We start from the raw sequence: 17475 nt of genomic DNA on the forward strand, positions 1-17475 counted from the left end.
GAATTTACTAATAGTTAAAATAGAGAAAATGAAAGATATGTGATATAACTATTAAGTAAATGTGATAAATAACATTTTAAGTCAATACATGTTTAAAAGTTAAAGCAACAATGTGAATTAAAATATAAAAAATTAAGACTATATGTTTCATAACTACTTGACATGCTAGTCTGATTCACTACATTCAATAAAGTACCCAGTAAGGACTATAAAAATATATAGCCTCACTTGAGAGTGGAGGGAGATGGGAGGGGTTTAAGGAAGGTACCTGAGAGGGATTAGAGGGAGGAAAGTGATATACTTCTATTTCAATTAATTAAAACATTTAAAAATTAACGTATAATCTCTGTTCACAAGCAGGCCCAAACACTGCAATAAAACAAGAAACTAAGGAGTAGTCTAAAACTACAGGGCAGTGGATATGATTAAGCCTCCAACTGTGCTGGAAAGTAGGCAAGATGGGGCCAGGCAAGGAGCTTTCAAATCTAGTGACAGAGGTGGGATTTCTTTTCTCTCTGGAGGAGGATGGTAAGGATGGGGCTTTTGTTTGCTGCGAGTAGAGGGCAGTGAGGGGAACAAACTGATTTTCCACTGATGAGTTCTAGTTCTTCTAAGCTAGCTCACACTGGTTTGACTCTCCTTGCAAGAGTCTTCAGTTCCAAGCTTTTGAGAAAAGAAAGCAGTTTACTCTTTTCAAAATTTACCACTCATTTCTTGATGAATCATGTCTGAAGGAGCAAGGAACAGAAGTTCCTCTGTCTACCACTTAATTATTTGTAGAATATTGGGCAATTAACAACTCTTTAAAGCCTGTATTTTTTAGAAAATAGTTACTATGGTTACTAAACACACTTAACAGAATGCCTGGCACATAGTAGGTGCTTAATAAATGTCAAGTCCTCTTACAAGTGGTAAGTAGGATTATAAGAACATTACTGGATGTATAAAAGCATATGCTGTACTATATTATCTACTATACACAGAAATAACACAAAAATTAGAAGAGATTTGAATAGTAAAGAGAGATTAAGACATTAACAACATTTACTGTGTAATTAAGAGTTAGCTTGTCTTTGAATAAAAGGCATAATAGAAAGTAAAAAGAAGCAAATGACAGATTCTCTTATTAGGTGAAACATTGTTTTTTCAAATGAGGCCCATATATCCTGGAAGCTTGGTAGCTCTTAACATCTATGACATTTCAGCCAAACACAGAACCGCAATCCATAAAGACTTCAGACACAAGCTGCTGTATCCATGGAAACAATGCAGAACTCGAGATACAAAAGAGCTTTCAAACTGAATACATTAAGCAGTACACACTGAAGACCATGACTACATCACTTTGGCCTTGGTAGGTTTGTGAGGTCAGAAATGGTGCTGACTGGAAAGATGAAAGGAATAATGTCTAGTACTGATTAGAGTTTGGTGAACTGGACTCTTACACAATGCTGATGGATTGAATTTGGTAATCTGACCAAAAGCCTTAAATACATGTGTATCTTATGGCTTAATCAATCCCCCTTCCGAAAATGCATCCTAAAGAAATAATTAAACAAGAGCACGGTGGTTTTGAGCATTCATTTGTGAGTAGTGACAGCAAAACCCTCAGATGGAAATAGCTAAAGCCTAAAAACAATACAAAATTACAACAGGAATTTGGTTAAAGCAACCAGGATATATGCTGTTATTGAAATAACATGATATTTAGCAGGGCAAATGCTCACGCTGTACACATTTTCTTCTGTCATCACATCTCAAAACTAGTCTGAAGAGCACTTCAGTGTTGCCCATTTGCGGAAATGCAAAGCAAAGGTCTGGACTGCTAACCTTTAGAATAGTAATAATGCTTTTCATGTGTATTTTAATAACTAAAGCTTGCCTAAAGATCAGAGAGTAAAACAGCTGCACTGGTCAGCCTTACAGACCAGGCATTGGTGGCACACACCTTTAACCCCGGTAACCATAGTGGTTTGCCATAGAAACCGGGAGGTCGTGGTGCATGCATTTAATTCAAGCCCTAGAGAGGATTACAAGATGGGAGGAGACAGCTCTCACACAGTCTCATTCCGAGATTCCTGGATGCAGCATCGCCATTTCAGACTGAGGTACAGATAAGAGTCAGTGGCTGGCTGTTTTGCTTTTCTGACCTTCAGGTGGAACCCCTTTCTGTCCTGGGTTTCTATTAATCATGTTACATTTCTATATTATGCTATGCACTTTTTAAGAAGGAAAAGAAATGAAAAGATTTGACAAAGCTTAAAATCTTCTAATGACTAAAAATAAAAGTAAACTGAATTAACATGGAATATGAAAATGAGGTCCCCAGTTCCGACTTACCTTATATGCAAGCATGACAACATGGCAGTAGTGCCACCACCAAATACCCACACAGTAAAAAACACAATCAGAAGTGTGGTGCTGAACATCATTTGGCGTGCATAAGTGGCAGTATCGCGAATGGCCAAGGCAAAGGCCATTGCACCACGAAGGCCTATAGGAAACAGCGGAAGAATTTCTTCAATAACTCCTCACCAATGTAGACTATATAAACTCAGAGACATAAAACATAACCTCAAAACTTGAGAGCATATAGACAAATATAAAATATTTAACATATGTAAAGAATGACCGCCAGAGTTAGTATATAATACTGACTTTCATCGATTTTCTGCTTGTTTGACTTTTCAGACAGGGTCTTGTTACTGTAGCTCAGGCTGGTCTCAAATTTACAGTCCTCCTGCATCAGTCACACAAATGCTGGGACTGCATGCATATGCTACCATATCCAGCTCGATCTCTTAACAATTCTTTAAAATTTAGTAACTTATGTATAGTAAATTCAATTTATAATGTTTTGACAATGGGACCATTGCCACAATCAAAACAGAGCTAAAATTTTACTCTTCCTGTCCAAATTACTTTGTGCTACCCACTAGCCCAGTTCCTCATCGCCCCGGCCTGCTCTGCATCACTATTATTTTGTCTTTTAAAAATACCACATCAGGCTGGAGAGATGGCTCAGCAGTTAAGAGCATTGGCTGCTCTTCCAGAGGTCCTGAGTTCAATTCCCAGCAACCACGTGGTGACTCACAACCATCTGGCATACATGCAGCTAGAACAGTCATATACATAAAATGAAATAAATAAAATCTTAAAAAATATATCACATCAATAGAATCATACATGCAAATTTTGAGACTGACTTCCTTCATTCAACATAATACTTCAAAGACTCATCCATGCTACTATGTGAATAAAAGTTTGTTCTTTTTATCATTTAGGAATTTTCCACAGAAGGGCTTTATCAGGTCCTTGCTTCTCTGCCCCATTTGTCCACTGAGAGACAGACAAATGCAGGTCTGGTGGTGGGTCAGCTACACAGAAGGCTGAAGCAGGAGAGTCACAAATAAATTCAAGGCTTGCTTGAACTATACAGTAACTTCAAAGTCAGTGTCTGAACAACTTAGACCCAATCTTCAAAAGCAAAACTTTTTTAGGGGGAGAAGCTGGGGAAATATAGATATAGGTACTATAGCATCTTAATGGTAAAGTGTTCACTTGGCATGCCTAAGGCACTAGGTTCAATCCTAGAACTGAGCAAAAGAAAAAAAAAGCAAGCTATTTGTAGATTTTTGGCAGTTATTGGCTAGAACTGATATAAATATGCACTTGCAGGTTTTTCTGCAAAATATTATGCATCTTTAACTTATTTACTTTGTACGGTGTATTTTGAAACCGAAGATTTGGAAGTGGAGTGTGAAAAGTTCCCACAAAAGAGACAGGGAAATGGTAAGAAGCTTTCTATTTGAGGATTCAGTGTCAATGTTTCCAACACAATACCTCCATCTTCAGCTATCGAAGTTAGCATATGCAGCACGAATGGTAGTTTGGGGGTAGAAAAGAGAAGAAATTGCAACTTACCAGCAAACATCATCATGTGCTGAAAATTTGATCCAATCTTACTTCTTCTGCCCAAATTAAGTAAGAGAGACAAGGGATAAATATTGGCAGCTCTTCCCAAGAAAATAGCAATCTAAAATCATTAGGAGGTTAAGGATCATTGCTTTGACTACTGGGAATATAAGCTACACATTTGAGATGGCAAGCAAGCACTCTGTCTAACACAGTGCTGTCTGTCACAATGGTCTATATCCACAGAGCAGCTGGAATACAGTCACTATGACTAGGGAACTGCCAGTGTAATTTTATTTCATTCAAATGAATTTAAATGGAAATAATCACATGTGGCTAGTTGTTACCAGACTTGATAGCGTATGTCCACCATGTAGGAGATTTACAAAGTGAAGAAAAAGATGTATAAAAAAGGGCCTTCTTTATGATCAACAGCACAGACACATCATTTCCACTGCAGTGTTGAGAGGAAGAAGAGTCATGCCAGCGAAACTGCCCAGTCCTTCCTAAAAATACAAAAAGGGCAGCTCAGTCACTTCATGCCATTGAAATTCCTGCAAAGCCCTGCTGGGTCTCACGAAATGTACACAGAAACCTGCAAAAAGATCAGATTTCATGTCAAGTCAGATGGGTCTTAAGTAAGAAACAGTTTGGGTGTCTTTTTCTCCATTCATTGTCTCAGAAACCGTGCTTTAGAATTACAAATTGTACTGCAGGGTAAACAATGCCATCCCCACTACATTTCCTAAAAGGACTAGAAAGGGAAATGGAACAGTAAAAGCAAAGCAGCATGGTTGAAAGAGTGTTGATGTAAACAAACACCTTTCAAAGAGAGTGCAATGGCTAAGGCCAACGGCAAAAGGGTGCATGTAACAGTAGATTACCTTGGCATAAGAGGTAGAAGCAGGAGGGCAGGAGTTGAAAGTTGGCCTTGGATAAACAATGGGTTTGAGGCTAACCTGAGATACACAAGACCTCACCTAAAATTCAATGAACAAAAAAGAGAAAATGGAATGTTTGTTGATGGAGTTGTTTTCCAGGGAAGTACTAACAATGCTAGCAATGTCATATAGCCAAGAGTACGTACACCACAGTGGTCCCATATAATTATAATGGAGGTGAAAGATTCTTTTTGTCTAATGACAGATTAACATTATTCACATGTCTATGCTGATGCTGGCACAAACAAACCTACTATGCTGCCCCATATACAAGAACAGCAATGCAATTATGTGTAGTCCACAATAGCTGGTAAGAAGTGATTGTTATTGGTTTTACATATCTACTATATTATATATTTATATATCTACTATATACTTTCTGTCATTATTTTAGTGTATTCTTTCTACTTACCAAACAAAAAGTTTGCACCAGTTGGGGAGATGGTTCAGTAAGTAAAGGTGTTTGCTGCTAAGCTTGAGAACCTTAGGTCAATTCCTGGGACCCACATAGTGAAGGAGAGAACTGAGTCTTAAAAGTTATTCTCAGACAACCACACATATCCCATGGCATGAGTAAAAAAAGTTTACTGGGAGCGGGCGGTGGTGGCGCACGCCTTTAGCCCCAGCACTTGGGAGGCAGAGACAGGCAGATCTTTGTGAGTTTGAGGTCAGCCTGGTCTACAAGAGCTAGTTCCAAGACAGCTAGGGCTGTTACACAGAGAAACCCTGTCTCAAAAAAACAGAAAAAAAAAAAGAAAAAAGCTTCCTGTGAAATAGCATGCTGTTAAATCAGCAACAGACCCCATATATCTCATATTTATCAACTCTCCTAACTGAATCAAAAAGCTCCTTAAATAACTTACTTATGTCATGTAGGTTTACATAAATATATTGTATGATGCTCACAGTGACCAAACCGCCTGATGACGCATTTCTCCAAACATATCTCCACCTTTAAGCAGCACATGAGCATCTACATATACTGCAACTAAACAACTAAATAACTGAATGGACGTGTACTAACCAACAAGGGAAACAGTGCTCTGTTGATGGTAATAGGTTACAGTTGGAGACATCAGTATAAACTCATGACAGGAGATGCCAATGGTTACAAACAAATATTTATGGCTGGATGTATTATGTACATGACTTACTATATACATGGACAGCACCTTCCTCTGTCCATGGACAGGGTCTAGAACAGTGTTCTCCACTTCCTTAATGCTACAACCCTTTAACACAATTTCTTATGTTGTGGTGACTTCCAAATATAGAATTATTTTTGCTGCTCCTTCATAACTGCAGTTTTGGTACTGTTATGAATTGTAACACAAAAATGTGTGTTTTCTGATAGTTTTGAGTAACCCCTGTGAAAGCGTTGTTAGGTCTGCAAAGGGGTCGTGACCCATAGGTACAGAACAACTGGTCTAGAAGACCAGTATCCCTGAGCACACCCAAACCCAGATCTTGGTTTCCAATACCATCTTTCCCAATAAAAGGAACCAGAATTCCTTGGAGAAATGGACAGTTCTTGGTCATAAAGTGCACAAAATGAGCAGAAGCATCTTATACTTCCAGAAAGTAAGGAAGTGTTAAAAAACAAAACCCCAATCCCCAAACCACAATGACATGGCATGTCAAATAGAAGTGGGGGGCTACCAAACAAGCTCCTGATGACTAAAGCTGGGACAGTTTGAACAAGTAAATTTTTTAAAATGTAAATAATCTAGGGGGCTGGAGAGATGGCTCAGTGGTTAAGAGCACTGCCTGCTCTTCCAAAGGTCCTGAGTTCAATTCCCAGCAACCACATGGTAGCTCACAACCATCTGTAATGAGGTCTGGTGTCCTCTTCTGGCCTGCAGACATACACACAGACAGAATATTGTATACATAATAAATAAATAAATATAAAAATCTAATATATAAGACAATGAATATGCATTATTCAAATAAATAATACTAGAAATAAAGTACTGAACAGAACATCAAGTGACAAAGAACAGACGAATCTCTGTGTAAAGAATTACAAACCATTTTGTAAAAATTTAGTCCTCAGGGAGATGAACCCTAACTTCACACTCCCTAAACGCGGGCTGCATGGGGTGGCTTCTTTTCCAAGCAGGACAAGATAGAGAAACAGGAGCCACTCTGCAACGGGGAAACCTGGCAGCCACGTGACTAACTAACATCAGCACATTAATGTTAGGAAATCGGTGCCGTCTCCATGGTGATGACAACAGCACTTTACTTCCCCAGCATTCCTCCAAAAACACGTGTACCCCAGTGTCATCTTGGGGATACCACGAGACAACTTCAATTGAGAAACACTCTACAAAACACCTGGTCACTATTTCCAAGTTTTTCAGGGCTCACTAAAATCAAGGAACAACTGAGAAGCTGTCAGTCAAATGGAACTCAAAGAAATCTACACAGCAAATGCAATGTGCTGTCCTGGCTAGGACCTTGATATAGCAACAGTAGGCTGTAGGAAGGCCATGGGACTCAGGATGAGCATGAACTTGACTTAATGGACCAGTACAGGCTTCGTTCCTTGTGACGAATGTACTATGCTGATGTCAGGTGCTAATGGGGAACTTGGGCGTGATGTATAGGACAGCTTTCTGTGCTGTCTTCATTATTCTTGTCATAAACATAAAGACACTAAAATCTAAAATTTCTTTGAAAGTAATTCCACTAAAAAAGGAAAAAGTAAGAGCAGCAAAAAAAAGGCATGGGAGGTGTGTGGCAACACTGCTAGATTTCACAAACACATGCCTAGTCTTTTCTTCTGCGCACAGGACCCTCCTCCCTTTTAGTCCCAATTTTTGACAGGCATCCAGATAGAGTATGAGTCTTAGCTTCCCGTGCAGGTAGGTGTTGCCAGCCTTGTTATGTGCAAGCAGTATGTACACTTCTGGGCAGTGCCCTTAAAGATAATTAGGAGGCAAAGGGTCAGGTGCCATGGACCACAAGAATGCAGGCAACTCCCTGCAGAGAACAGTGCCAAGCCTGCCCCCGAGTTCATAACAATTCCATAGTCACACAAACTCAAACTTTTACATAAAAAATAAACTTATGTCTCATTTTACTCATTTAAACCTGGGTCAATTTGAGTCACTGTCACACGAAGCAAATGTAACCTAGAGACAGGACAGCTTTGACCTTGTTAAAAATCATTTTCATAGATTCTTTCTTGATAATCTCAAATTCTAACAAACTCAGAAACCTTGGAATTATTTAACCTTATTTCTAGGCTAACTACTACAGATTAAAGTACTGTGGTTACTCAAAAAATTTTTAATAGTGATGAGTGCTAGAGCGGCTGAACTCAGCACTTGTCTTCCAGCTAAGATGCTCCTCTTATTGACAGGACTTTGTTGTTTTGCTGTAAGACTATAGAATAGTATTTCAATAAAATCTCACTTTCTAACATAGATCTTGTACGGTTTAAAATTTTTTTTTAGAAATTTTACTGCTCCCTGTCAGAATCTTGATTCTTAAGTGTTTTTACTGCTTCTTTTGAAAACCACTTATTTAAGCATTCATTTCCCTGACACACTCTTTCCTTCTACTTTTCCAGCTATCTGGCTCTTCAGCCCAAAGACCACGCTAGTCCTGCCTCTGATGGCCAGCCCACTTCTTCTCGCTTCCCTTCTTCTCCACAGCCTACATCTACTTTGTTCTTTTCTGTTTCCACCATATTCACTCGGCAAAACCATAAACCTCAATGGACCCACTGTGTCTTTTTTCCTGTGCTTACCACTAATCTTCCTGGTCAGACTCACATGACATGGAAGATTGGTATCTTACAAATACCTGTTTCTTAGTCAAATTGGTCCCCATTTAATGCTCAGCAGTCATGTTGCAATCTTTTGGTCAACTCTCGCCTAACTCCCCATGCCTACTTCATAAACTTTCTCTCTGCCTTCCCCCAAACTTATCTGTGGGAGCCAGCCCTCCAAGATGGTCCCTAATGACCCCTGCCGCCTGTTAGGGAGTGTGATTCCCACTCACGCTGTACCACGGTTGGTCTGTATGACCAGCAGATACAGCAGAAGTGATGATGAGATTTCACTTCCAACAACTGCTCTATAAAGGGCACCTTGCCTTCCATCTTGGACTTTCAGCTCACTCACTCTGGGAAACTTCCCCTATGGATACGTCCTATAGAAATATGGTCCTTTCTGCTGACAGCCATGAGTGAGGTTGGCATGGTTCCTCCAGCCCCAGATAAGTCCTGAGCGCCTTACCAGCAAACCATGTCACTGTAACCTCCTGAGAGGCTACGGAGCCAGAATCACTCAGCTAAGATATTCCAGGATTCCTAGCCCCCAGATACTGTGTGAGGTAAAGAATGCTAAGTTTCCAGCTTATTTCTTACACAACAAAGAACTTGTACACCACTCAACTCTCAGCAGGCACTATCACTTCCTACTTTATAAAACAGAAGCTATCAGCTAGGAGCTCCACTTTCTCACCACCTTTCCTTCACTCGCTGGGGAAGCTGCTCTGAGCAGAGGCCAAGGCCTCTCTATATACTTCAGAGTCCACCTGTCCCATCTTGCCATGAGGATAGCTTTCATATTCTCAAATTCTTCTTTCAAGTTGCTCTTACTTTTTAAAAAGAGATTTATCTATGTATTATGCATACAGTGTTCTGTCTGTATGTATGCTTGCAGGCTAGAAAAAGGCACCATGTAAAGATCTTATTACAGATGGTTGTGAGCCACCATGTGGTTTCTGGGAATTGAATTCAGAACCTCTGGAAGAGCAACCAGTGCTCTTAACCTCTGAGCCTTCTCTCTAGCCCCTGGTTTTACTCTTTGTTATTTATTTTATTAGATTTATTTATTTATTCATGTGGAGGTCAGAAGCCAACTTGCACAAGTCAGTTCTCAACTTCTATCACATGGGTCCCAAGGAATGAACTAAGATTGTCAGGCACGGTGACAAGCATCTTTACCCTCAGAGACATTTTGTCAGCTCCTCAAGTTTGCTCTAAAGATAAAAGTGTTCATTTATATGAAACAGAAAAAGATGTGACCTTATTCAACCTTCCTCATATATGACATGTTGCCTTACGGTACAGACTCTAACATTTCCCCATAGTCAAGGTTTCTCTCTCTCCTTTAGTAACAGACAACAGTTTTTCTTCCTTCTATTGTGCTATGCTGGAGAAGGAAGTCAGGGTTTTCCTAGGGAAGCAGCTGGTTCTCAAGCTACTCCACTGCTTCATTTTCAAATTGGATTTTGAGAAATGGGCGTGTCAAGAAGATCTGACATTTCAGGTACTCGTACCTTCACAGGGATTATAGGTAAGTACTGCCATGCCTAGCGAGGGACAAATACTTTACCTTTGAGGTCAGCAGGGTAGGAGAGACTTCTGTCACTGCGATCTGTCAACATTTTTGTGCAATAAACCCAAATAGAAATAGAACAGGAAAAATGATTAGAATGGAACTGGGAAAAAACAATTTATATCCTTGATTTCTCAAGAAAAAAAAATCACATTTAAAACAAAAAAAATCACATTTAAGTATTTTATCAACTACATGCCCGAAACCACATGAAGAACTCAATTAAAATCATTTTCCAAACAGACACATTAGATAAAGGATACAAATGCTCCTACTACAAATGTTGGGTTGAAGACATGGTTTTGGAAGGTGAACAGCGTCAGTCCCATGTAGGAAAAGATGAAATTCTCCGCTAAGAAATTGAGAAGCTCAAACAACTGAAATGAAATTTAAAAGGTTCCAGTAAGTAAATGTCACACTAAAAAAATGAGCAGATATTTTAAATATGTAAAGCTCATATATACACCTAAAATCATGTGACCCGGAGGGGAGTACATGTAGAGACAATATTTCCAAAGCCACAGAAAGGGCCAGAAATGGTGTGCCCTCACGTTCCTATCAGCTCCTCTCACAAGTCTCATCATCGCTCATTCTTCCCCAAAGCCAATGTTTCCTTTTGAACGCCCTAGCCTAGCTTTCATTATTTCTACACATGACTCTGAAACCTAAGCAGCCAGCCCTTCATGCCCATTTCTCATTCCCACCCAGTGGACCTCACTTAAACTGAGTTTCAAGATACTTTCTCCTACAGGCTACAACACACAGTTCAACTTCTTTTGCCCTGGCAGAGTGATTAGCTTCTTGTTTTATAGGCTAAGACTTCTAACAACAGTGCTTCTCTATGGAGTATGAACTCAGCAGCCGCCCCTGATGCCTATGAAGGTCCACCCATTCACATCTGAGGACAAGTATTTTCCAGTGAAGTGAAGGTTCTCCCTAAGCTCTACGCACCCTTGACCTTTCCCAGGAGTCACCTGCCCCACAACAATAGGAAAGATAAGAAAGAAACCTGAGCTAAGGAGTCTAACTGCCTGTGCTTAAACCACACCTGCCTTACTTGCTAGCTCTAGGGCTCTGGGCAGATTCGTTGGTGTTTTCACTTTTTGTTGTTGTTTGGAGGGGAGTTTTGGAGCAAAGTTTTACTTCATAGCTTTGGATGACCTTGAATTCCAGAGTATTCTGCTTCCTTCTAAGTACACGTGTTTGTGTGTATGTGCTGTGTGGTGGATATAAAGGTACGTGTCACAAAATGTACGTGGTCAGGTGTCAATCTCAGGGGTTAGTTCTTGCCTTCCACTTTGTCTGAGACAGGGTCTCTCTGTTGATTGGTTTTGTTTTTGCTGCAGCTAGCAGGCTAGCTGACTGTCAGGCTTCCGGTGATGTTCTTGTCTCTACTGCCATCTTCTTTTAGGAACACTAGGATTACAGACATTCACATTACGCATTCAACTTTCACATGCATCCTAGAGATCTGAACTCAGGTCCCCACACTTGCGCAGCAAGCACTTTTACCTACCGAGCCACCTCCCCAGCTCCCAAGCGTTTTTATCATAGGCATACATCACACATCTGGCTTACTTACTCTTTTCAAAATCAGAGTTAGAAATAGCTTTTAAAGCAGAATTGGAAGGTCTGAGGATATAACTCAATGGTAGAAGAACATTTGCCCACCAAATAAGAGACCCTGGGTTCAGTCCCCAAAACTTCACAAAAAACCAGAATTGACTTACCAAAAATAAGAACAAACATTAAAATAGGCATATATGTTTCTCTGAATGACAATATACTCTTATTCTTATTTGTGTGTTTAATGGCTGTAAGTACAGTCTCTTTCCTTATTACTATAGGCCTTAGTATTACTTAGTATTACCATACTAAGCAACGACTCCATGTACACTATCACATTTTAATCTCATGACTCGGGCTGAAAGTAGCATTATATCTTCATTTAGGAGGAAAAAATAAAAGCACGGTGGAATTCTCTAACCTCGTCCTGATCACACAGTCAGAAAACAGTAGAATCAGTGTTCAGAGCCACAGTGCATCCAGAGGCTCAGCTCTAATTCCCAAACCCCGAGAGGTGCCAGAAAGTAAACATTTTAGGTGTTGCAGGCACAAAGTTTCTATCACAACTCATCTTGAACAGTTTAGTACACAAACTGCATAGGCTATACATACATTAAAAGATGAGTGTTAACTCTGGCTTGAGAAAACTTTGGTAAGGGACACTAAAATTGAGTTCCAAATAGCCTTATAGGATATTCTCCTGAGCTTTTCCTAACCATTTCATATTATAAGAACATTCTAGTTCACAAAATAGTCAAGGCCAAATTTAACCTATGCTTCCACTAGGCTATTCCAAATCCTGCCCATCTTTTAGATGCACCGTTTCTACTATGATAACATCGATCTCCTCAAGCCTCAAACTGTTTAGTCTCTCCCCAGATGTTCTGTACTATACAGACTCAAGCCCACACTCTATGATTCCTAGTGATTATGTGTATTTTCTGCGTGCAAGTTGCATATCACCAACAAGGCTGCAAACTCTTAGCTTGCTGCTTTTATGTCTACCTTGCCATCTAAAAACGACCAAACCCCTGGCTATTTTACTGCTCTATATTCAGTGTAACCTCCATGTAAATGTTCCCAAAGGGGAGCCTAATTTCTTTTGCAGTGTTAGGGAAAGCATGGGATGCATGTGCGAGAAAGAGAGAGCGAGAGACTGCTATTTTGCTTTATCATTGTTCCTTTCTAGACTCAACTCACCTTTTCTAGCCTTCTGCAAAACTGCAAGTTCCAAGTTCCTATATATTTTGTTTATTAATCAGTCTTCTATATCTCCTAAGACCGGAAAATGATACACCTAATTCCTTCAGAATTTTTTCAGGTAGACTGTTCACACAGTGCCCAGTCAATGACAGTCCCCCTTAAGGCTCTTGGAAGCAGCAATACTACAGGATGAAGAGCGCAGGAAGCTTAGTCCCTGTGTGGTTTAGCAGATCCAGACAGGTTAACCTTTTCTACACTTCACAGCAGGAACTCTGACCAAGTCAGAGTGGGGCTTCAAATCGTTCCTCTTAGCAGCCACTGGATTAGGAAGATATGAGGAGACGGGAAACCAACTGACTAGTTTCCAAAGTCCAGTTCTAACAGTCTCTGGTTACTCTGCTGCCCTAGAAGCTGCTATCCTACACCCTGCCAGTCCCATCCATTATTTATTTATTTATTTATTTGTTTGTTTGTTTGTTTGTTTGTTTGTTTGTTTGTTTTGTTTTTCCGAGACAGGGTTTCTCTGTAGCATTGGTGCCCGTCCCGGAACTAGCTCTTGTAGACCAGGCTGGCCCCGAACTCCCAGAGATCTGCCTGCCTCTGCCTCCCGAGTGCTGGGATTAAAGGCATGCGCCACCACCGCCCGGCCCCCATCCATTTTTAGAGTCAGGGGAAGAGAAGCCATCAGTTTGAAATGATCACAGATATTTAAGTTGAAAAATAAAACCTTTTGTTTTGCTAAGAGGGGGAAAATTTTATTCACCAACTCTAAAGTCTCTCTTACCTGCTTTGTTCTATGCTGAGACTCTGTGGACAAATTGTTGTATGTATAATGTGCCTGTGTAATGCCACAGAACAACACTGCCACCACACCTGCAAAGACAGAGACGTCAGTTCACGGAAAAGGAGGGCCCCTAAATTGTATACTAAGTCTCCTATTTTACAGAAAAAGATTCCATGCATAATGTTGACACTTTCATTTACTTTGACTTATTTTGTTGGGAGGAATCAATTTCTTGCACTGAAAATCTTTTTTACATTTGAACCTCTGCCTGACTCCCAAGCATAACGAGTATGTTCAAACACTAAAGGAGGTTGGTTCACTTGGGAGAGGAGTTCTCTAAGTCACTCCTCATAGACAGTGACCTACCTGTGAAACCCCAGGCTTCGGCCAAAAGGAAGGTGCTCCAGGACATCAAGAAGAAAAGACCCGTCTCCAGCAACTGGAACTCCCGCAACTTGGTGAACTTTGTCACGTAAGACTGTTAAGCTTCGTAACAAAACCATATAATAACACACAAATATAACTAGTAAATTAATAGCCAATTCAAGGTAGTTAGGGAAGTTAAGGAAGGGCTCTTGACCCTCTCTAACACAAAAGGCACAAAGGAAAACGGTAAAGAATTCTTAGAATGGGACTTTATGGAGCTGCCCTCTTATCAGTGAGGAAACCTCACAAATTAGATCTTTCTACTGATTTACAGGTATGATATACTCTGCCAGAAAAGACATAATAAGAGACAGAAACAAGAGCAGCACACTGAGACACAACCATGCCAAAACTCTATTAACCTGTGGCCCAAAGCAAGACAGTTTCCATAACTACAACAATTTGCATTTATAAAAACATGTAACTTCCATGGAATTACACATTTATTTGACCTTTTAACTCATCTGTACTATAAAGCATTCATGCCATGATGAAGAAATTGAGGCACTTCACTCCTTTATGGTAACCAAAAAAAGTGCATGTCAGGTGCCAAGTTGTAATAGGTCTAGGGCTAGAATATAGAGCCAGTTCATGAACTAGCACCGTAACAAATAACACACAAGATACACTTCCTAGCCCTGAGGACCCTGTACCAGAGAAGAGATAAAGTCTATACTGGTTCCCTTCAAAGCCCTTTTATTGCCCTCTATGCCTCAGCTCATCAATTAAAAAGCCATGAATGATAGTCGGGCATGGTGGTGCACAACTTTAATCCCAGCATTTGGGAGGCAGAGACAGGTGGGTCTCTGAGAAGAAGAAGAAGGAAGAAGGAAGAAGGAAGAAGGAAGAAGAAGAAGGAGGAGGAGGAGGAGCAGGAGGAAGAAGAAGAAGAAGAAGAAGAAGAAGAAGAAGAAGAAGAAGAAGAAGAAGAAGAAGAAGAAGAAGAAGAAGAAGAAGAAGAAGAAGAAGAAGAAGAAGAATCACACATGTTTTACATGAGACTGTATTAAAAGACAGAGCTGGATGAAACTAGAGAGGAAGTTCAATGGTTAAGGGTACTCAATGTTCATCTAAATGGCCTCAGCTGGGTTGTGAGGGTGGCTGACAACCATCCATAACTCAGCTCTAGGGGATTCAACATCCTCTGCTGGCTTCTGGGGACACCTGCACATGTGTCATACACTCATACATACAAATAAATAAAATAAAAAAAATTATAGCTAGAAACTTCGGATCTCATCCAGTCCTACTCAATATTCCCTACACTGAGATCCAGGGTTCAAAAGTGAAAACCACTATCATATTTGTGTCTGCAAGGCAGGAGCCATGTTTGTCTTAATTTTGATTCCAAGAATACAGCATCTGGAATATAGCAGGCATCAGTAAATGTCTTCTGAATGAATATAATAATCATTTGCCCTGTATTTCTTGTGACAGCTCAGGTCCTTTGGACTCCCAGGCCAGGGTGCTGGTGAATAAAAGAAAGTTGTAATCAAGAAAGGCAGGATGGGCTGGAGAGATGGCTCAGTGGTTAAGAGCACTGCCTGCTCTTCCAAAGGTCCTGAGTTCAATTCCCAGCAACCACATGGTGGCTCACAACCACCTGTAATGAGATCTGGTGCCCTCTTCTGGCCTGTATACTTAATAAATAAATTAAAAAAAAAAGTGAAAAAAAAAAAGAAAGGCAGGATGAACTGGGATTGGTATGTAAAATGAGAAAAGATTTTTTTAAAAAATAAAAGAAAGAAGGAAGGGAGGAAGGGAGGGAGGGAGGGAGGGAGGGAGGGAGGGAGGGAGGGAGGAAGGAAGGAAGGAAGGAAGGAAGGAAGGAAGGAAGGAAGGAAGGGTGGAAGAAAGGCAGGATGAACACATATATGTGCTCACCCAGGAACCACACATTTTCTGTTTTGTTCTATCAAGCAAGGAGACACGAGTGACAAAGATGGTCAGTCACACAGAATACACAAAGACTTTGGGGAGTCTATTTACTTTACTCCAATTTAACCAATAACTTTAAAAATCATCCTCAAAGGGCTAGCTTTGTCTCTTACAGTGACAGTTAAGGGGCAGTTTAGCATCGTGGTACATGACAGAAATTCTAGCACTCAGTAGGCTAACACAGGAAGATCATGAATTTGAGGGCAACCTGGGCTACCATAATAAGATCCAGTCTCAAGAAAGGGGGTAGGGGCTAGAGAAATGGCTATCAGGTTAACAAAACTGGGTACACTTGCAGAGGCTCTGGATTCAGTTCCAATCGTCCACACCCCCAGTGGCTCCAGTTTCAAGAGACCCAACATCCTCTTCTGGCCTCTGTAGGCATCATGTATGCACATAGGGCACAGACATATATACAGGCCAAATAGGCATACGGGCATTATATATATGAAAAACAAAAAGGGGATAAGGGATAGGGATATAGTTCAGTTGGCAGAAGCCTTGCCTAAACAATGCATAAACTAGGTATGGTGGTGTATGCCTATACTCCTAGCACTTGGGAGGAAGACACAGGAGGATCAGAACTTCCCAGTCATCTTCAGCTCCACAGTAAATTCAAGGCCGGCTTGAGTTACATGAGACCCTGGCTCCCCACACACGTTTTAAGACACTGAGCCTATGTAAAACAATGGAATTCAATAAGTTACATATTAACAAAGATTTTTGTTTCATGTTTTCAGAACAACTTCTTAGTTAAAAGATTGGTAACTATAAAAGCAATTCTAGTCATGAACTTGGAAAAACCATGCCTCATTGAACTACCTCAGTAGGTTAAGAAGAAAAAGTAACTATAATAAAAGGATATTAAAGCTGTCACCACTCCTGTAGCAGCACCCATTGCAAAAGATCCACTGAAGATCCCAAGGAAGATTCCAATAGATTTGAACATGGCTGTGACATCAAAGGTGTGGCTGTTGTCTCCAGCTGGTTGGTATGCCACTATTGACCTACAAAAAGACAAGATTGCTCTCAATTCTAGTAGCAACTTTCACTTTTAAAATATTATCCAAATCTGGATGTAATAGCATACACCTGCAACCTCAGCATTTGAGAAGCTAAGGCAGGAGGAGCTCTGGTTCTAGGACAGCCTTGGCTATAAAGTGGCAACCTGAATCAACAAAACAAACAAAAAAACCAAAAACTGGAAGCATTTAATGACAAAATCAGAAGAAAACCCCCCAACTCTTTGTATGTGAATTACATAAGGCTACAAAAAAAATCCTGCAGTACATACAGCTAGAAGGAAAATATAGCTTTCAAGAGTAAAAAGCCTCTATTTAAAATC

The 17475-nt window shown here is 40.3% G+C and overlaps 1 protein-coding gene across 3 annotated transcripts in view; it reads right to left on the minus strand.

The window, feature by feature from the left end:
• The window catches only part of LOC121437418 (sodium/hydrogen exchanger 6), a 71921-nt gene that overhangs the window by 15865 nt on the left and 38581 nt on the right, over positions 1 to 17475 (minus strand). For all 3 annotated transcript variants that reach the window (XM_041637309.1, XM_041637310.1, XM_041637308.1), the window contains 6 exons: positions 16996 to 17137; positions 14133 to 14238; positions 13767 to 13855; positions 10477 to 10590; positions 3925 to 4036; positions 2341 to 2494 (listed from right to left, as the gene is read on the minus strand). In XM_041637309.1, coding sequence (XP_041493243.1) covers positions 2341 to 2494; positions 3925 to 4036; positions 10477 to 10590; positions 13767 to 13855; positions 14133 to 14238; positions 16996 to 17137 — 717 coding nt within the window. The remainder of the gene's footprint in view (positions 1 to 2340; positions 2495 to 3924; positions 4037 to 10476; positions 10591 to 13766; positions 13856 to 14132; positions 14239 to 16995; positions 17138 to 17475) is intronic.

This window comes from Microtus oregoni, unplaced genomic scaffold (genome assembly GCF_018167655.1).
Source record: "Microtus oregoni isolate MIOR12 unplaced genomic scaffold, Mior012 000052F_007, whole genome shotgun sequence".
Classification (NCBI taxonomy): Eukaryota; Metazoa; Chordata; class Mammalia; order Rodentia; family Cricetidae; genus Microtus; species Microtus oregoni.